Source organism: Aplidium turbinatum, chromosome 2 (assembly GCF_918807975.1).
Source record: "Aplidium turbinatum chromosome 2, kaAplTurb1.1, whole genome shotgun sequence".
NCBI classification, from domain to species: Eukaryota; Metazoa; Chordata; class Ascidiacea; order Aplousobranchia; family Polyclinidae; genus Aplidium; species Aplidium turbinatum.
Window position 1 is genome coordinate 22,722,030 of NC_137473.1, and position 22,422 is coordinate 22,744,451.

Consider the following 22,422-nt stretch of genomic DNA (forward strand, 5'->3'; position numbering starts at 1 on the left):
TTTGTGTTGCTGGAGCCTGGAAGTCAATAGGATTCGGAATTATTCTGAATTGCCCATCCCTACACATAACTGTCTGCACATAAATGACGTGTTTCATACTTTGGGTCTGCTACTATTCGGTGAGTCCGATTCGGTGAGTTCCTAACCTCTAACCCCTAACCCCAAACCCCTAACCCTAAAACGGCAATGATAATTAGGCTACGGTACCCGATAATTAAAAAATAAAAATTAAAAAATCCCCCATTAAGGGATCGGACTCACCGAATCGGACTCACCGAAACGGGCCATTCCGTCATACTTTGAACCATGACTACCTTTATACACATGCCATGCCAATGTGCAGCTTCAAATTTGGCTGAGGGCAATCTTTTAGTAGCCAAAATCGTTAGTATAAATTGATAGTTTGAGTAATAATTAATAAATAAAGTCTTTTGGTATATATATATATTTTATGTGATTTTAAGCTACTTTTGTGCTATTGTTACCATACAAATAATGGACTACGTTTTGGCACTTGTGCTGAAAATCTAAGCAACCTCTATCGATACTAATAATAGGTAAAGATTTGTTGTTTTTTTTGACATAAAATTAGAAATTTTGCGATTATTTGAGATTCAATGCTCAAATTTTTGCAGTTTGGATTTTCTCTATTATTTTAAAGGAATATAAAGTCAATTTAGCTTAAAGCTCAAAATCAAAATTGCATCGCCATCCAGTCAGGCATCTATTTCTCATGTTGGCAAAGGTTCTGTATATAGATGGTTATGCTTTGGACCTATCCAATATCCATTTGTAATTTTTTGCGTTTGTAATAAATTGTAGTCAGTAGTTGTTAGTTGTGACTGCATCTCTTCATCTCAACAGATTTACAGTGAATCCCAGATCTTGGTGTACAACACAACTTGCTAGTGTTTTAACGTTTTTGTAATTTTGTCTTTCCAGCTTTCTGTCACATTTGAAGAAGAAAATACTAATGTGGTACGTTACGTTTTATGATGTATATTGTAATATCAACTTAGAATCTAAAATTTGTGTTTGAAAATTTATTTTTTAAAAACCTTCCGCCTAACAAAAACTCATATAACAACAACAAAGATATATATATACATTATAGTACTAGTGTATAAATATAGGTACATGACATTGCAGCCGACCTGTCTCTAGATAACTGACCACGGCCGACCTATCCCAAGGACATCTCACCACCGGATGACTTGATGCGGACTTCTTACTAATCCGATTAACGCTTTCTTATCACTGCATGCTCATGGCTTGTTTGACTCGAATCGTGGACATTTGTTGATCTATTTTAGAAAACAGCAACAGAGTAATCTTAAAACTCCAATGCTGGTTGATTGCTAATGTTTTTAATATTGCATTATTGGTGAACAATATGTAATATTGATCAAAAAGATAAGCCACTTTCGAATCTACACGCACAAATAATGGGAAATAAAAAGTTTATAAGGCATGGTTTACAATCAAGTTAAGATAGTATGCCATCAAACGTATACAAACCTTTTCACAACCTCGTTGTAACAACTTTTGTTTCGGTCATCGTTTGTGAAGTTGTGACATTAACTGAACTTTACATTGCCCTCTCAACCCGTTCGATTCCAACACTCCTTTGAATAACGGTGGTTGGTGGTATTCATCTTCCATTTGAAATTACCAAGTAGCCTAAGCTTAATTTTTGTGTTGTCATATTGTAGTTAATATAACATTTCATGAAAGAAAGAAAAAAATGCTCTACTAGTGATATTGTGAATAAAGAAACAATTTTTGTTCGAAAAATTTCATAACATGGATAATTAAATATTGGATTGCGTTAAAAGACTTCAAACTTTGTCGTCCAAACTTCATCACCAGCACAAAATCTCGCTTCAGGTAACAGAAACTACTGTATCAAATAATTTCATAGTGTTCCTTTTACTTTCAAATCAATTCAGTGTAAAAAAATACAAACGTCATCTGCCAGCAAAAAGTTTTTGCATGCCTGGTATAGACTGACGGTTGCAGCTTACGTTTGTTTTTCCACATTATTTTACCAGAATAGCTTATTGTGAAAGTCTAGCTAGAGATATGCCAAAACATGTCGGTTCACATTGTGCAAGTCAAAAGTCGAATACAACCATGGAAGTAAACTGAAATCACGCATTAGGCTACTACATGATTCTGCATACACTGTGATTATACAAAGAATTGACACTTGACAATTTTTTTCACTAATTCTATTTGTGCTTGAGGCTTATAGTGTGTAATGCTTTTTATCACTTTAACTGAGGACTAAAAATTGTACACTTTGTATCGTTGTGCAAACCGGCAAAAATTAAAAAAAGTTTGTTATTATCGGTAGGGTCTAAAGTTACAACATAAGGAAACCATAGCCTCAGACGGCAGTCTTCGAAATTAGCATATTTTTGCTTCAGCAAAAACGTTGCCCAGGCCAAACGGGAAAAGTTGAAATTGCCTCGGCAATTGCTGTGAACAGTTATTACGAAAAGATTGTACCAAAAGATGTAAAGCAAGAAGCGAAAAATATACTAGAGTACTCTAGCACGACCGCGTTGTTTGATTTGTTGTGATGTAATAATACCAAAAGTAGCGATAAAGCCTAATTCACGTTAAATAGCCTAACTCACAGGAGGAGGGGGGAAGTTAGTTAATTTTGGGTTGCTTCAACGTTCAAGTCAGCACAAATCGATTTAATTTTGCCGGCGCGATATATCACATAACAACAATGCCCTATATGAATTTTACGTTTGTTTACATTAATGATTAATTCGACATCTACTCTAGCGACGTTGAATTATCATAAAATAACGTTAATTGCTCAACCAAGTACCGGTAACAAATTAATAGCACTCTGCGAGAAGATTGACTCGATTTACATAATAATAAGCTAACATAATTTTGGCATAATGGGGACACTGCAAGCAACACAAAGTCTGTTTGATAAAGAACTATTAAGAATCAGTATCATCAGATGCTGTATCAGCTGGACGAGATAACGCAAAGCGAGGCGCAATAAGGAGTAGATGCTTACAATAATTTGACGTCTAATGGCGTTAAATTAATGCAAATCAGGTGATATTTCTATAAAAGATTCAATTCTCCCAGCTGGGCACGTGTCCAACCGCCGGCAAAGTGGGAAGCAACCCAAATAAAGCATCCGGCGATAGTAAGATTGAATCAACATCATAGTCTGGTGTAGTCTAAGAAAATTAGCTTTTTTGTAATCTTGTGGTCCTCACAAGCGCTCGTGTGGCTTCGGCATTTTTATTGCTGATGCTAATGTGCCATTCATGCATCTGCATCGGCAATAACCTCGGCAATTACCGATGCCAATTTCAAAGACGTAGGCGTTGATTTTTTTACTACCATAAAGCTTATTCCTGGGGGACGAGAATTTCCCACTGTTCGGAGGTGCTGCAAATATTCGGAGGTGCTGCAGTGTATGGAGTCTAGAAATGTTAACATCTCAGATGTTCTACCCAGGTGCCTCCGTAAGCTGTTACTTGCTGATCAATAGTTTAGCACAGAGAGCTTCGATCCTAAGAAGGTGGGACATAGCTTGTGTGAGAAATGATTTGCTAAAATAGGGTTGAGATATCACTCTAGATTTTTGTTTGGGGTTAGTTTTGTTAGCCTTCAATGCCACACAATGTCACAAGCAGTAGCCTACTGACGTCCACTAAAATTATTTCTGCCTTGTTTCTCTTTTTAAAGCTTTCCTCAATATCCTTGATCTGCTTGATGAATAATGGTACAACATCTGTGCTGGAGTCCATTCTTTAGGCAGCTGAGGATCAACCACTGATTTGCGTCTAGTTAGCAGGAGCTATTCCAGGATATTGTATGGGATGCAGAATAGTGATATTGGGCGATAGCTCTTGTGATCAATACTTGGCTTGTTTAGTTATTCTAGTGCCACTACAGTTGCTTTTTGCCAAATTTTAGGTGTACTCTGGGTGGTCACTAGTCAGGCGAGCAGAATAGAAGCATTTCAACCATGTAAAGCATTTGGCGCCACAGTGCTTCAGAAATTCTGGAGGGATGTTATCAGGGCCTTGTGCTTTCCTGCTACTTGATTTGATTGATTACACTGGTCTACACGATTTTTGCTCTGTGAACTTTGAAAACTGATTTAGAGTAATTTTGGGGTGCTGAATCCGAATATGACCTCAGATTTATGCTATCACGTCAGGTTTGTGAGATATGATAACAGCATATTGTTACTTTTGTCAAAAGTGGAAGATTTGACGTTGCGTTTATTGCACATACACATTGTGCAAGATCCAGAAATCCAGGCCATGTGGTGCATAAGTAGCTGAAATACACCTACCAATTATAATTTTGATACCAATTTGTTTTCTAAGCAACATTATTAACAAGGCAGTAATAACAAGCTAAAAGGGAGGCTATAAGTGTAACTGACCCCCTCCCCCCGTCAATGTTTTGCATGAAACCACAAAGATTTAAGCAGGCCTATGGCAATGCTTGTTCAGTAACCATATTTACGCTGTTTTGGCCTGTCTAACACTAACCTTTCGTTACAGCACTGCATATGTTGGTGGTAAACGCAACGCCAAATCTTCCACTTTTGACGAAAGTAGCTATTTGTTGTTATCATATTTCACAAACCTGACGTGATAGGATAAATCTGAGGTCAGATTCAGATTCAGCACCCCAAAATTACTCTAAATCAGTCTTCAAAGTTCATGGAGCAAAAAAAAATTCTTTTTTTGTAGACCAGTGTTATCATTCCTGTTTTACTGAAAGGTAATATTTTGATTTGACATGCCTGAATCTGTTGCGCCTTGGCGTTTGCAGTTATAAGGCATGCAGCTTCTAAGAGCATTGAGTGTTTTCCAACTGCAAGTGCAACTCTGCTCAAATGGGTGGTTTGTACTGTAACTTCTCAATGTTGTTTAACCCTTTTTCCTGTGACGTTTTTTGGCCAGTTGACTTGCGGACGGGGGGTCGGTTCGACACTATCACTTTGAGCTTGTGTAACTCAAAAACTACGCAAGATAGATCAATCAAATTTTCACATGGTGTAGATAATTTATTTGACAACATAACATCGAAACTCTTTTGCAATTTGTTCAACAGCGCAACTTGAAAAATCAAATAATTTGATGGTTGGTCATATTTTTTTATTTGACTTGAGAAATTGCTTCTTAATTAACTTATAATTGAGTGTGACGGGTTAATTCCATTGTGTAGATTTTGATCTCTTACGCGGAGACGTCGTCCACGCTTCAATGAAATCGTAATTGGCGTCCTACTCGCGTTTGCTTGTTGTTTTGCCGGAGGCATTGTAAAAAAAAATTTGCTTTGTTTCAACATTTGCAGAGAATGAGACAAAATCACCGCAAAAAAACTATTTCAAGTTCTTTTTGAGCCACATGTTTATAGTCTACACTTTTTCAAACGTACTGTCATTACTTGATATTGGAACTAAATCAAGCAAATTTTTTTTCACATTCACACTGTCGAATTTGGTTATGCATGATCAAGAAACACTTTGTCTTTCACAGCACATCTCAGGAAGCTATTTATTCGTTTTTAACATTATTTCAACGTCTAAAGAGGTTGAGTCGATGTAAAAAGTGTCTGATTTGCTGTCTGGGTAGCGGTTGAATACAGAAAAGTAAGGTAGCCTAATGGTGTCACGTGGTATTTGAACAACAATCTATCCAAAGGTAGTGACGTGCTTCGATAGGAGCTTGTTCCATTTTAGGCCATCATGCACTCCAAAAACAAAGAGCGTCTAAAACTCCTGACTGATAAACTATGTCACGATGCATTCCAAAGTGATATGTTTCAATACTTACCAACAATGATCACTTTGAATGAAACAATTTTGCAAACAGTTGTGACAAAATGTAGTGATAATAATAATCGTTTAGTCAAATCGTGTTGGTAGGCCATAGAAGAGGTCGTTTGCCAAATGGAACTCCCGTTCTGCGTGACAAACTCAAAGTCGTGGCATAACGATACAAAAAATAGAAAAAAAATCTTTTTCAGGCCGAGTGCTATTGTCGTAAAAAAACAAAAAATCACTAAAGTGTTGACTTTTTCCTTGGGCAAAATTGAAGGTTATTGATATTTAAAAATGCACGTTTGTGTCAAAATGATTAAAGTGTTTTTTTCATGTTGTTAACTAGATTTGCAAAATAACGTTTTCTGCATTTTTTTCTAATTTGTTGGACATGCATTTTGTGTCAAGCTATTTATTACGCATTAGAAGATTTCTTTCTGTTCAAATTTTGAAATAGCATTTTAGATGCAGTTTTCGGTTGATGGCGTTACTGCAAAAGCCATCTTTTGTAATTGACACACATCCAAAAACAAAAGACGCATAAACTACTGCTGGCTGATAGACCACGTCACAGTACATCATAATGATGTTTTTCCGAACCGAAGACCCAGAAAAACAATTTTGTCGTATATTAGTTTAGACGTCTGCAGACGTTGAACCAATGACAAAAAGTGATTTGCTGGTTTGAAACAAAGTGATTGCTGTTTCCAATGTGCAAACATTTTGATAAAAAGTAATCAAGTTTTGGCCACAGCTTTCTGGTCCATTTAGGCTACTATGGTCAATCAACTCACGTTGCAAATAACTTGTTTTGTGTAAAGTCTTGCTTGTGAAAAAATCGAAGTAAAAACACAAAAATGAAGTAAGCTATATTTACAAAGTATTATATTCTTGAATGAACCATAGTTTTAAAAAAAAATAGTTTGAACAGGTTTCATCTAATAGAAACTATAATTGATATCATCGCGAAGGATCAAATAGCTGCGAAAATCACTTCAAGCAATTCTTTGGGGTGATTTTCATTATGCAAACCAAGGTGAACCTCAATATACATATTTTTATGCCAAACGATAAAAATCGTTCTTTCTTTTTTTCAAGGACAAGGAAAATGATCCGTATAAAAAATAATTCAATTCAACATATTTTCCTTTTGTCAGATATGCATTTTGTGTAACATTGCTTTAGCAAAATTGCTGAGTATGGTATAGCGTTTGAGATGCAGTCAGAGAATGCAACTTTATGGTTGAAGGCGTTATTACAAAAGCCAATCTTTTGTCACGGAAATGTATTCGAAAACAAAAAGTCACAAAAGCGGCTGACTGATAGATTGCGTTACAATACGTTACAAAAACGAGGCATTGATTTCAGATTTTTTCAACCTAACAAACAACTTTGCTCCAAATGACACAAACGTCCAAATTTATGCAGAAAAAGATATAGGCCTACACCATTTTGTGAAAATAAGCTTTTGAAGACAAACATTTGAATGAAAAGTTTGAATTTATTGAGTTCGTCCTAATAGTGTTTCTGCTGAGATATATCAAAACTTTTAAATCCTCGTAGAGAAAAAATAATTTTGTAATCTCTCAAGCAACTGCAAAATTACCATTTAGGTAAAGATTCAGTGCTGATACAATATGCACAATGTTTGTCAAAGCACAATAATTTAGCTGCGCGTGTTTTTCCACAAAAGTCAAGCAGTTTAGATAGTCTGTGTCAAGTTCTTTTCAGTATCCATCAATCTCTCGTTTTCATAAAACATTTTCACAACATCCATAAATATTTATGTGAATATAAGTGTACAGGTACATGCAAAAGTTTATTGGCGGGTCAAGAACTCACTCCTTGCTTTCCGACAAGAAATCAAGAAACTTACCACATTAGTCTGTTTGTTTTATGAAATAAACAGAGTTTTGTCAACAATTTTCCTACTGCTTCTTGATATAAGTTAGAAACAAAATGTATTGGCCATAGAAAACAACGTAAAATTACATTTTTTTCAGCATAGCTTATCGGATGCTCTCTTATAATTTCAAAGAAACTCAGATGTAATTAAAAGATCAATCAAAGCAACTCAAAACTCGAGTTTGCAAACAAAAGGCGAAATCGTTACGGTTGAATGCTTTACAACAAAGCCAACTCATGAGATATCTGCGTCGCAGACCACGCACTGCGGCGCTCAGTAATCCTATTAATCCGTATAATTTGAAAACAAAAGGGCTAGCTAGTAGCTAGCTAAAATATCAGAGTATGTCATGAAAATCATGTAATATCTTTAAAGCTATAGACAATAGCAACGTCATTTAAAGTGGAATAAATACTTGAATAATTTTTAGGAAAAGTCAAGAAATTTCAAAGCTGTGGATCGCGCAGTTCTTTAATGATATTGCTTTGAAAAGTACCAAGTCCCCACCGATCCCCCCCCCCCCACAGAAAATAGGGTTAATGTTTACGTTTTGTGTTGAGGTGTTCCATCAGATCAGTGGTACTAATGGATGTCTCGTAACCAGTTTTTAAAGCCAGGAACCTATAGCATATGTTACATTTTTCATACCAGGGAGGTATAAACTGACGATGGAATCTATGAAGATGATCTTTTTTGCTGCCATGAATAAGATCTTGCAGAAGTCTTTGTAAGACTTCCCAACTCATCCGAGGTTGATTCCTGGAGAGTGGAGGTGGCTGGTTTTTCTTGACCAGGAGCGAAAAATTCGTTCAGTTAGCAGTGCGTAAATTTCACCTCTTCACAGGTTTGCTTGGCACTGGATTGAATGGATTTTCAGAAGTGATCAGGTTGACGAAGGTCTGATCTGGATTGGTTGTTTTCCGTTTTTCCAACAAAAAGCTGTCTGGTTCTTTTGAATTGCACAGCAACTAGACGTCAGTTAGTGATGCCCATGCTTCAAAAACGTGGCCTACAAAAATAGCTGGCCTGGACAACATGCACATGCCATCAGAACTGACGGCTATAGTCGATTGCAGATAAAAGTGTACTTGGGTTCTATATCTTCCTAAAATATTTCCTCAAGTGTTTTTGTGTTCAATTGCTTCAGTGTTGAGTGCTTTTTTCATCTTGCAATCTAAATGTTAGCATTTTGATAGTTGATAAGGTATACTGGGATAATCTCAAAATTGAACAGAAAGTCCTTGGACCAACTAATAAGCGATTTATTATTAGAAAATAAATGAAATTTCATCAAAAAGGTATCACAATGAGAGCTTACATTAACTAAGAATAAATTTATTTATTTATTTTCAATGTGGCCGCTCTTCACTTGGATAACTCTCTTAATTCTTTGTTGGAAGTTTTCGACTGAGGCACATCCTGGGGTATTTTAACCCATTCTCGCAGGAGTGATTGCTTCAGAGCATCAACACTTGGGAGATCAACTGAACAGGTATTTTCCTCCAATAATGACCAGTGACCACTCATGAAAGTCTATGGGACTCAAATCAGGCAATGAGTGAGGCTATATTTCCTTGCTCCAGAATCTTGGAAGTTGACGTGAGCACCAGTCATGAGTCTTTTTTTGGGTGTGGAATGGTGCACAATCTTGTTGGAATTGAAGTGCTGATCTTTGTACTGTTTCTTCATCTCTTCAAGGGCTGGAACCAAGATATCGTTGATGTAGCAATCTGAATTGATTTTAACCCCTTGTTTCACAAAAATCAGAGGATACTTTTGGAAATGGTGGCCCACATCATGACAGAAAATGGTTTTTGACGGTGGTAAACTGTTCTCACACTCGCACAGAATATTTAATATCTGCTAAAGACTGCATAAATTTTATCATTCTATTTATTGAACTTGAAGTTTAAATTGTGAAGAGTTTTTCATCTGAAAAAAGGATCTCTTGCCCTGCCATGCCTGCCTTCAGTTCTCTAAGCAAAATCTGTACTGTTTCAAGCATCTTTTGCTTTTGGAGAAGTGTTAACTGTTAAGGACCTGCTGTTTTCTCATCTTGTTAGGAGACAACTGAAGATCCTTCTCCACAATGGTTCACTTTGAAGTGTTGCTCACATACATGTCTTTGGCCATTTGACGGATGGATCTGTTTGTGTTTTTCCTCACTCATTCTTGGACAGTCTTAACCATTTTCTTTGTTCGAGCAGTGCGAGGTCTTCCAATCCTAGGACGATGTTCAGATGTACACGTACAGTACTAAGTTCCATAAATATATTCATTATCGCGGAAACAATCGGCCACCCCCACTAGTGGGGAACAAACCGACAATGGATTATGATGATATCATCATTACGTTCCTTCCTCGTATTGAGGGTTGGATGCAATGCGCCATTGTTCTTGACCATGAGCTGCTCGTACTGCATTTTCATAACCTAATTTTGTCGATTTAGTGATGTTTGATGTCCAAATCATTTTTGGTCTACCTTTGTTTCTTTTGCCGTTTATCTTCCCCTCTATTAATGATCTTTGTAACGAGTTTTGCCTTATTGTGTGTCCAAAATACTTTAATTTTCTTCTTTTGACTATTTGTAAGAGAATTTTGCTGAAATTAAATTTGGATAATACTTCATCGTTAGTGATCTTTTATTTCCATAAAATTTTTAACATTTGCCTGTATGCTGGGTTTTTTTTCTCGGTAATTTATCGGTCATTGACCGATTCTTTAGCAAAATGTCCGAAAAAAATATAGTCAATTCGGTCAAAACGTCCGAAAAAATATATAGTCAAATGACTAGATATGACCAAAAATGACTAAAAATGACCGAAATAAATAAAAAATGATCGAATTTTTCTAAGTCATTTCGGACAAATGTCCGAAAAGTCTCAGCGAAAAAAAAAACCCAGCCTGTATATAACCAGAGCTCGAAGGCATCGATCCGTTTTTCCATTTTTTGAGATACTGTCCAAGTTTTAGAGTTGTATAAAAGGGTTGACCATACATAGCATTTTAATATTCTTTGACAAATTGATAATTTTAAACTTTGATTGATTAAAACATTTTTCATTTTTCCAAATATAGTTCTTGCAATTTCTATCCGTCTTAGAATTTCATGTTCACACCTCCCATCTTCAGTTATTAAATGTCCAAGATAAGAAACAAAATTTAACTTTTTGTATATTTTCATTGTCAATTATAAGTTGGAGTACTGGAGTGTCTGGTGATTTTGAGATTATCATTGATTTAGTCTTTTTAGCGTTAAGTTTCATATTAAATTCTTTTCCAATTGAGTTAACATTGTCCAATATTTCTTGAAGATCTTCTTGTGATTCAGCCAAAAGAACAGTATCATCAGCATAGCGTAAATTTGTTATGTTCAATCCGCCAACAAAGCCCAACATTTACCCCTTCTATATCATCAATGCGTCAAAAAATCATTTCTGTATACAAATTAAAAAGACATGGAGAGAGTAGGCCTACACATCCTTGGCGTACTCCACGCTTGATATCAATTCCTTTAGACAAATCTGTTTCCATGCGAATAAATGCTTTTTGATTCCAGTATAAATTGACAATAAAGCGTAAGTCTTTGCCATTCATACCAATATTAGCCAAACACTGAATCAGTTTCTCATGGTTAACTCTAACTAATGCTTTCTCATAATCAATGAAACATGCATATTGCATATACATCTTTGTTTACTGCATTGTAACTCTCACAAATTGTTCTGAAATTAAGTATACCCTCTCGTGTTACTTTACCAGTCATAAATCCACTTTGAGTCATGCTAACTTCATTCTCAATAGTTTTACGATTTCTTAAACAAAATTACTTTCAACAAAACTTTCAGTACATGACTGATCAAACTTAATGTTCTAAAGTCACTGCAGTTCTTTGCTTTGGATTTCTTTGGTAATCTGACAAAAACAGTTTCATTCATTTCTTCAGGTATAAATCCAGTCATATAAATTTCATTACATAATTTGTGTATGCGTTTGACACTTACGCCATTGAGTGCTTTTAGCATTTCTGGATAAATGTTATCCTTTCCTGCAGCTTTATTACATTTCAGATCTTGAATGGCTTTCTCAACTTCAGATATCAATATTTCTTCTCCTTCATTGTTGGTAATTTCAGGCATACATGTTCTATCATCATAATTATAATTCTGTTACATACTCTTCCGATCTACTCTTTATTTCCTCTTCCTCAAATAATAATTTTCCTCCTCTATCCATGATGCAACTGTTTGCTTGTTCAGCTGTCTTCAAACATGTTAGCTGTTTAACTTTGTTGTGTAATTCAAGTGGCTTATGAGATGTTTCTAGTTGTTCTATTTCACTGCATTGATTTTCCCACCACCTTTGTTTAGCATCTTTGCATAATTGGGATATTTTCTTATTTAAAGCTTTATATTTCTTGTGATTAATTAATTTGTTTTTTTTTCTCTGTTACATTAAGTCAAGTATCCTCTCAGTAATCCAAGGCTGTTTAATGTTTTTCCTCTTTGATGGTAAAATGTTGGCAGCTGCATCATTTAAGGTTTCTTTAATTTCATTCCAACTTCTATCAATAGTTTCTTGTGTAATTACTTGAGGAATTTCTGTTTGCTGTAATAATTCAAATTTATTGTTTACTGTAATACCGTACTGAATTTCTCTCAATACTGTTCATTTTTAAGCATGTTCATGTCCATATGTTCTGACATATTTGTTCTTTTCACTCTTTTTAGCTTTATTTGAATTTTCATAACAACTGGATTGTGGTCAGACATTATGTCACATCCTGGATACGTTTTAGCTTGTTTTACTGCATTTCTGAACCTCTGGTTAATCATAACATAGTCATTAGTCAATTTGATTCCGAAATTGATAACCTGGACTTTGCCATGTATACAACCACCTAGCAGGATGTTGAAAAAGAGTGTTTGCTATTACTAAATCATTAAGTTTACAAAATTCCAGCAACCTTCTAATCTTCCACGTTCATTTAAATTGCCAAATCCATAACGACCAGTTGTGGGAAATTCATGATGATCACCCACTATTGCATTAAAATCACCCATTACTATATTAACTTCTCCACTTTTGGTATACTTAAGTACATCCTTTATTGACTCATAAAATAACTCAATCTCTTCATCAGTTTGTTCTTGGGTTGGTACATAGATTTGTAATATGTTTACATTAAATGGTGCTGCAGACAATTTAATCATCATAACTCTGTTAGAAATTGGCCAAAATCCAATGACTGAGTTAGCTATTTATTTTTTTATCATCATACCGACGCCGTACATAATATGTAGCCTACTGTTTACCTCCTGAATATTATGCTGTTCACCTCCTGAATATACAAAAACAAAACTATATTCTGTCACTTTACCATCACCTATCCATCTAATTTCACTTATCCCAATTAAATCAAAGTTTATGACCGACATCTCTTGTTTTAAATTTTCATACCAACTTGCTTTTATTCAGCAATCTTCCATCTGACTTATGCCTTCCAGACGGATTTGGGCATAAGCCATCATCACGAGCAGCTGTGCACATAGAAGAGGTTCTCAAAAAAAAAATAATAATAATAGAAGATGTGAAATAGAAAAAAGAAATAGAAATAAAATTTTTAGATAAAATAAAAAAATAGAAAATTTATTCACAACATGATAAATAGTGGATTTGGCAATTTTATAGAGCTTAATGATCTCAGAGTTGGTTTTCCTCGCATGATAGAGGTGAATGATGGCTTCTTTTTAGCTCGTTTTAGACCTTACATTTAATGCTTACAATCAGACCTAAATTTTAGAGTGTGTAGCAAGATATTTAGCATATTGAAAGGCATATGCAGTAAGGTGGAGTAAAAAATTTTTTTCTCAAATCAAAAAAGAGGGTTTCTAAAAACTTGTCATTTGATCCAAAATCACCATTAAAATTGATTTTGGAGTGTGGCGCTTTTAATTGGCCGTGCCACCCGACCCTAGGAGTCGCGACGGGGTCAAACTTCATGAAATCCGCATAACTTTACAACCGTACATGCTAGAAACTTGAAATTGGTCTTAAAAGATTCAGAAGCTACATGTTTCCATCTGCTCTAAAGAGCAATATTTACCCTAAGTGCAACAGAAAACGTTTTATCAAAAGAAAACTGATATTTGTATTAAACAAGCATCAAGCATTGCGAGTCGATGAAATGCAAGCAAACAAAAGCACTTTTAGAAATAGGAGAGTGGGAATTAAACAAATTTCTTGACCTAAAGTTGTAAATGAATGTATAGCCCAGTCAAGAATATAGAACACAGCCATTTGACACTTCAGGCATGTTGATGAACTGAAACTCAAAGCCATAAACAGACATAACTCAGCAACAACACTACATTTAACATTATAAAAAACAAAAAGCGAAAAGAAAATTTTCTGAACAATTAATTAATTTTACCTCTCAAATGCTTGACCCGTTCTGCTGTGTAATTTTAAGTTATCAATTTGTGTGAGCGAGGCAGTTTCTCAAATGTTTAGATTTGACCATATTTTTGCTGTGATACTGTATGATTCTTTAGCATTTTTTTTTTAATGTATTTTTCTTATAGGCTTGAAAAGGGCTGTATGACTAGCCGAAAACGTTCGCTTTTTGTTTTTTATAATGTTAAATGTAATGTTGTTGCTGAGTTATGTCTGTTTATGGTTTAAGAGAGTTACCTCTCAACCCAAATTGTATGAAACTCAAAGGTACAGCAACAATAAGTAACTCTGTATGGTCACTGCTCAGTATTCTATGCCTGTTCAATGTTCATGAAGCAATTGTTTCTCTGTGTCAAAGCGTTTCATCAGACGTCTAGATTTAATTTTCTATCTGATCAAACTGTCACGCCTGTCATACCTTGATACAGAGGATGATGCATCTGTCACCAACTTTATGTGCCGTTCAACTCTTTGATTGTGGCAAGGATGCTGAAGGCGCAATGGACTATCTCAAATCTCCTCAAGTGTGGATCGACTTAGAGCTTTGATCAGTGGAGGTTCACAAATCCCAGGGTCATTTAGATTGATAAGCTTGTAATATTCCTTCGCCTTGATGTTGATTTTAGGAACAAGAAACCAACGCACACTGGAACTAACATTTGTACCAGTCTTCTCATCTGATTGTTTCAGGTCACCTCCTTCAAAATTGTCATTGGGTGAAATGTTGACTCCATGTTGCTGTAAACATCCTCTCATCGCCAATATTTTGTTCACAGCAATTCTGCAAATTTCTTCACTGCCGTCCCACCAGAATATTCTCCGGATGTGCAAAGAATGCATTTCTTTGCACAACCTTTAACAAAATTCCCCTCACTTTTTTGGACGGGAACTGGACGATTCAACTCTGGACAAGATCAAACAGAGTCTTTGGCCCATCAGATATTTTATCTTTGTGCTTGATTTGAAACCATGTGGAAGTATATACCTTTAAGCAAAATTCAGCCAAAGTATACCGGTTTGCGGACGGCTTTGATATTGAAGTATAATACCGCAGGATTCTGCATGCAAGTGTGAGCCACCTCGAGTGGAAAATTGGCCCTATCTCCAACATTGCTAAATCATCATCCACATGACCAAGAAGAGTTTCCCAACAAATCCTGTAAGCATAATGCTGGTCTATGCTGAGGTTAGCGACAACCTTATTGGGCAATAATGGAAAGTTCTGGTTTGAAATTGGTTTGAATTTTTGAATTGGCCAATCCGAAACACAACCACTTTGTTTTGATCCAATCTTTCCTTAGAAAGTATTACCTGTGTTGTCCCGTCTATAGCAACAAGCACATGTTGCAATGACAGTTCATTGCAGTGTAGAAGGCATATCAGTATCACCCACTGCAATGGATGTTCTACCTTCTCTTCCAATGCTCTGATTAAGCCATTGTATGATCCGGTCATTGCTGCCGTGCCATCAGTTCCTACAACTGCAAGTTTGTCGCCCAGTTCAGTGTACTTTATGGCATCATTGACGGTATTTGCAGTTGTTCTTCCTTTCCCATCCTCAGGTGTGACATGGGTCAAATAATACTCGCCTGGTTCTCCAACAATGACATAGTGCTCTTCCAGGATTGATTGTGATTGTGAATGGATTTTGAAATATAATCTATTATGTTGTTCCTCTATGTAATAGATTCTAAAATGGACGATTCCACAATGCACACAGTACATACTTATTATGGTTGAGAGCGAAATGATAAAATATCAGTTTTTTTCATTTACATCATTTTCTGTTGCATTTATGGTTAAAATTGCTCTTAGAGCAGATAGAAACATGTAATTTTTGAATCTTTTAAGACCAATTTCAAGTTTCTAGCATGTACGGTTGTAAAGTTATGCGGATTTCATGAAATTTGACCTCGTCGCGACCCCTAGGGTCGGGTGGCACGGCCAATTAAAAGTGCCACACCCCAAAATCAATTTTAATGGTGATTTTGGGTCAAATGACAAGTTTTTAGAACCCCTCTTTTTGGATTTGAGAGAAAAAAAAATTTTCACTCCACCCTAATATGCAGTAGCCCCGTGGTTTTCAACCAGGTTCCGCAGAACAGAACCCAAAGGTTCCGCCAGTAACTCTAGGGGTTCCGCAAGTTTACACTCAAATCCTAGAGTCTATTTTATTATTATTATATTATTAAGACTTGTGCAAGAAACACCAGGCTCAAGTTTCTCATTGAATTTTTTATAAGAATAAATGTAATTTTTTACAGTTTATATTTTTATTGTACATAAATAAATCTGAACAGGGGTTCCTCGAGCATTTGGAATGTTTCATTGGGTTCCGTTCCACAAAAAAGGTTGAAAACCACTGCAATAGCCAAAGTGATATTCAATGTGTTTAATCATAAAAAGAAAAAAAGTCCAAGGAATTTCTGTTCAAATAAAGTAAAGCAATATCACACCAAATCAGAAAAACCAATTTATTAATATAATATAGAGCTTTCGCCACACATTAGTCTTATTCAATAGAATGAAACACTTTTTCACACGATGAAACACTTCCTTTTCACCCGGCCAATGAAATGCTATTGGATTCAAATACATTATAGAGAATTCCTTTTGATATTTGAACTGGTGGTTTATGTATTGCTTGATAAAGTGATGCTAATTTTTTTCTCATGTCAAAGCTTTTCATGATAACACTGAAACAAATTGAATAAGCACATTTAAACAAACGTTTTCGGCAAATACAGAATTCAAGTAGATGTTAATCTGCAATCGACTTTAGTTCTGAAGGCTTGTGCAGTGTGCACGGTGTCTATGGTTTTTTTGTAGGAGGTTTACTGTAGCTTTGTGCTCCTATGTTAGATGTTCCAAAATGTTGCATTTGGCTTTATGATGGCATTCCATGTTAAACTGCACCAGTTTTCCTCCGACCCTCTCGTAAAGAGCTACCTGCACTGAAAAGTGCATTTTCTCAGTACTGTTTCTGAGAATGTCGTACAACTCTAAGACCTAGTTCCTTTTGTTCTCCTTGGGTGCCCTATGACTTGCGATCTATGGTTGCCATTCACTTCACAAACGTGAATTACCACAACTCACCAGTCACCACAAGAAAATTAGCATCATGAGTGCCGATAACTATGAAAAAACATACAATGAAAACATTAATACAATGAAAAAAACAGTGTTGTTGCTTTGCCGCAGTAAAATTTTTTTGAACAAAATACAAAGTGAAATTTATCAACTAAACATTAATTTATTTGAAAAAATGCCATGCTGGCAAAGCATGTGACCATTGACCAAGTGCCTCCTTGGATTTCTTTCTGTTTGTATACTATTTTTTGTTGTGTTTATTAAATTTTAGGAGTTCCACTGGATGCCGGAGATTAACAATCAAATGAAAACACTCTACAAGTCATGGATCAAGGTGATTGTTGCACTGTTATTTTACTTTACTGAAAGTTTTGTACTTGTTATCATCAATGAAATACATCGTGTAATAATCTTGAAAAAAAAAGAGGTTTTAAAAAGTTGCATTTTAAAACCTCTTCAAATGGACTTTTTAAAATGGACCTAGAAGTCATTTCCCAAAATTTTGAGAGCTGGCCCCCTCAAACGGCCGTGCCACCCAGCCCTTCGGTAAGCTCAGTTGCGACGCTAACTGATGCTGCTTTTCTTCTCTAGTTCCACTCATGTAACTGTCTTTGCTGTACGTTTTTTTGTGCAAAGAACTCCCTTCGTTATTGAACTGGTACCCTTGAACTCATACTCTCTTTGGAGTTCACAAAACCTTTTTGCAGCTTTTTTTGTGTGTAAGCATATTGAACAGTGGTTTAATTCAGTAACTTAGAGTTTTATGGAACTTTGTTGCAAAAGTAATGAGTTGTTATGAGATTAAATATTGTTATAACAGTGCAGTAAATCAGACTTCACTATGCACATACTGTTTGAACATGCATAAACTCATGTACACTGTGCAGGTCTGAAGTTAATTAACAATTCACCTACTAGGCCTAGTCAATTGTTAAATGATGATCAAGTTTGATGGTGCTTACCATTGCATATTTCTAAACTACATCTGGCAGGCCAGGGTATTTCAACCAAACTCTCGTAGTATCATAGTTTTATAGAGATTTGATCTGATAGGCATTACAACATATTTGCCAATGCCAGTAACTTTTACGTTGCGATATATGCATTACCTTTTACATTCTTCGGTTTTCCAACAGATCTAATGATAGAAATACATTACAGGATATGGGCCAATAATGTTACCACATCAATTCTAGGCTACTTCAAGTAAAGTTCCATATAACTAGTTCTGTACGTAGTAGGTTAAAACTCATCATTGTCACCTTACAGTCTTACACTTACGATATAATATACTAGATTATTGCACAGCACAGTACTACACAACACATGCATACTTAGCAAAGTGTCATGGGTGACCAAGTACCAATGAGCAATGTACTTTGATAAAAATCACATAGTACAATGGCAACGGAAATGGAAGATGATCAATGGTTGGTACTATTAAAGTGTTTTATGGGTAAAGGTTCCATTTCGAAATCAAACACACTGGATGCTACGTTTTTCATGAAAATAAAACATCAAAAACTTCTTATTGGCAATTTTTGGCTTATTTTGATGAAATAGGGACAAAAGTTGCATTAGACATTAGGGTGATTCATAAATATGCACTTTCAATTTTTTTATGGGGCACCCACCCATTATGTTCCAATTCCTAAAAAAATAACTTCTTTAAAAATATACGGAAATCGGATAATTTTTAGGGTGTGCTACCGAGGATTAAATTAGTGGGGAAAATATTTGAATTGGGTAAGCGCTTCATAAGTTATGGGACAATATATCTTCACCACTAGGGGGCGTTGATTTTGGTGAGCGACATTGACATGTGTATATAATTAGGCATATACAGGGTCATCAATAATTAACGTTACAACTTCAAACAACTGTATTTAAAAAATGGTAGACAATTTTTGAGTAACAAACATATGATATTATTGTCAAACAAGAACTACTATTAATACTACAAAAAGTGCTCAATGCCAAGCAAAAGGCCAAGCAGAGTGAATTAAATGGTTATTTGAATTGGGTAAGCGCTTCATAAGTTATGGGACAATGTATCTTCACCACTAGGGGGCGTTGATTTTGGTGAGCGACATTGACATGTGTATATAATTAGGCATATACAGGGTCATCAATAATTAACGTTACTACTTCAAGCAACTGTATTTAACAAATGGTAGACAATTTTTGAGTAACAAACATATGGGCAGTTCCATGATAAGGACAACCAACCCATCAAAACATATTTTTTATCTGATAACAATAAAAATTGTATCCCTGGAAAGCTTATTCTTTCTAGTTTTTAGAAAATAAAAATATTTGGCCCCCACCCAAAATGGTTGGAAGTTATGCCTCAGTAAGCGAATATCACTTCAAATATCAAAAAAATCATGAAAAATACTCATATACTGAATTCTGAAGCTTCTGATTGATATTTCAAGAAACTTTGTTAATACCGCAGTTGTACAATCAGAAATGAGTGTACAACTGCGGTATTTACAAAAATGAGTGTACAACAAAAAAAATTTTTGAACAAGATTTAACGTTGGACTTATAGCATGTAGGACTTCGACGTGGGGGTCCTGTACATCCGTTACAAATTTTTTCCTTTATTTTATTTAAAAAAATTATCAGATGAATTAAAATTTTGAAACTTCATTTCTTCTTTTAGTTCCTACATACCAACCTACAACCCAAATGGTTTTCTAAAATTTTTTGTTTGACTGAGTAAAAATGCGTGACGGATGTACACCGTAATGGAATTTCCATCATGTACGTCCGTCACGTACGTCCATCACAGGTTTTTATACTGTTTAACTAACTTTAACGTAGTCATTTTGTGGTGCTTAATGCAGGGATCATGTTTATGTTGTCACTATTTCATGCTGTCACTGATTTAAAAAGTTATTATACCAGGTACGGTACCACAAATCTTAATTATTATTGGGCAGTTCCATCGTGACGGACCTACCATTCAGAGAGTTATGACAGTCCATAATTGTTGATAAAATAGAAATCTAGGCAATTCTACTACATAGCAAGAAAGGGTACCTACCACTATAAAATCACCCCAAAAATTATTTCCTTGCTGCTTCCTTTAAAATAGATACAGCTCGTTTATCATGCGTGACGGACGTATGCAGAGAAACAAGAAATCATAAGTACCTTTCGTAAGATACGAAACGCTCTGAATTGTACACAGGTAACTGCAATTTTTTAACTTGATTAGTTTAATGAATGAATAAACTAACTCACAAAAGTTGTTGCACAAACTTATATATATACCGACATTAGGGTGTTTCATTTGCTCCCTTTATTTGAATTTTGATCTGTCCCTAAGTTAATTCTGTTCCATTTTGGAAAAAAATAACCTGGAAATAATTTTTAATTTCATGGCCCCCCGTTTACCCCCACCACCGCGACTCCGAAATTTCTGCCTACTTCAATCGCCATAACTCAAAAACCACTTTAGATAGACATGGGTTGTTGGGTATCAAAGTTATTGCCATACCCCACTTTAATTCAAAAATGCTGCCAAAATAATAATCTGAGCAAAAAAGAATTTTTTTTTTTTTTGCACAACATAAGAAAAGCAGTTGGCATGAATATTGAATAGCCAAACATACGATGTGAACAACCAAACATAAGTGGAAACTGACACAACACCAAAATTAATCACATGACACAATATTATTAAAAACCATCTATGAAGTAATAGGACATCACAATAAGTAATAGCACAGCAGGGGCTGACACAACCTCCATTAAGCAGGCAGCAACGTGGTGTGTTGTGCTTAGCACATTCGTCTTCGCACCAAAGAGTGTTTACATTAATTTCAGCTACTGAAACCACTGTGTTGCTGTTTTCTTGTGCAAGAAAGGTCAAAATGATTGCCTCCATCCAGTAATGGGTAGTTAAAATAAATTCCAGTCACACTAATGTAAGTCACTGGAAACAGTGTATTGCAGGCAACTCCAAAGCGAGTGCTGCAAAAATTGCCTACTATGTGCTGTGCTTCAATGATGTTTTTCCGTCCTGGAGAATAAAAATTCAATGACGACAATACAAGTGGGACATGAATCATGAATAGTAACACAGCAACAGCTAATGCTGATTAAGTAGGACATGGATAGGATACTAAGGCCTGTATTTTAAGATCCAACTTGAGTTCAAACTGAAACTCAAGTTTGGCTTGGTCCATGTATTTGGTATACCATAACCGAAGTCCAACTTTCTGATGTATTCAGCAGCATGTATCAAGATAGTCTGCAGCGTCCCTTGTAGTCTGCCTGTAGACACCATCGTATAGAAGAAGTCACTCTGTCTCGAATTTTTAATGATCTAAAATTTGAAATTACCAAGTCTCCTGATGTTACGCTGTACTGCTCAGCATAGTTTCCAGAGGGGTGATTAATTAGAGTTCATTGAACTCTGTCGTATTTTCCAGGAAAATTCACTGCAAAATCCAATAACCTTCAAAAACCCAGGAGCTTTGCATAAAGCCAGATGGACGGCAAAGCTGATTTACTCCATTAAGATATATCTTCTGGGAAAGTACATTGGAGAGCTTCCACTTGGCACTGTTACTACCACTCAACAAACCTCAAAGATAAGAGGCTTTGTCAACTTCGTCATTCATGTCATGTGTATTCTCAGTGGTGGTTGACATGTTCATCGCCCACTGATGCTCCATGGAATGATCTAAAGTTTTACAAGATGCTGTTCACTTACAGCAACATCAATAACTGTGTTGCTCTGAAGGCATTAAAGAGACACCTTTGGTACTTGACAGAGGAAATGATTTCTCTTTCTCTATTCAGAGAACACACCCCTGTTGAAGAAACTTGGTTTATTGCTGATCGAATGCTACAATGCATTGATACACACTCAGCCATCCCAAAACAGCGACATGGATCTGGGTTTGAAAAACCAAAATTTCCACAACACTTTGGGCCATCAACAAGGCTTGGTGATTTAGTTGGACAAGAATCGTGCTATTTTATCAACTTGTTAAACCTGAACCATAAATTTTTGCACCTGCCTGTTAATGAATGGCATGATAACAGCATCTTAAAAGAAAACCTGGCAAATCCCCTAGGAAGCAATGTAATTAATGACTGTGCTGAATGGTATATAAAATTAAG

At 35.7% G+C, this 22,422-nt stretch overlaps 1 protein-coding gene across 2 annotated transcripts in view; it reads left to right on the top strand.

Annotated features, from left to right (window-relative positions):
- The window catches only part of LOC145764534 (N-acetylneuraminate (7)9-O-acetyltransferase-like), a 67,191-nt gene that overhangs the window by 18,927 nt on the left and 25,842 nt on the right, over positions 1-22,422 (top strand). The window contains exons 4-5 of one of the 2 annotated variants that reach the window (XM_082576151.1): positions 943-978; positions 17,552-17,614. In XM_082576151.1, coding sequence (XP_082432277.1) covers positions 943-978; positions 17,552-17,614 — 99 coding nt within the window. The remainder of the gene's footprint in view (positions 1-942; positions 979-17,551; positions 17,615-22,422) is intronic. The other variant, XM_082576152.1, reaches the window with a different exon arrangement.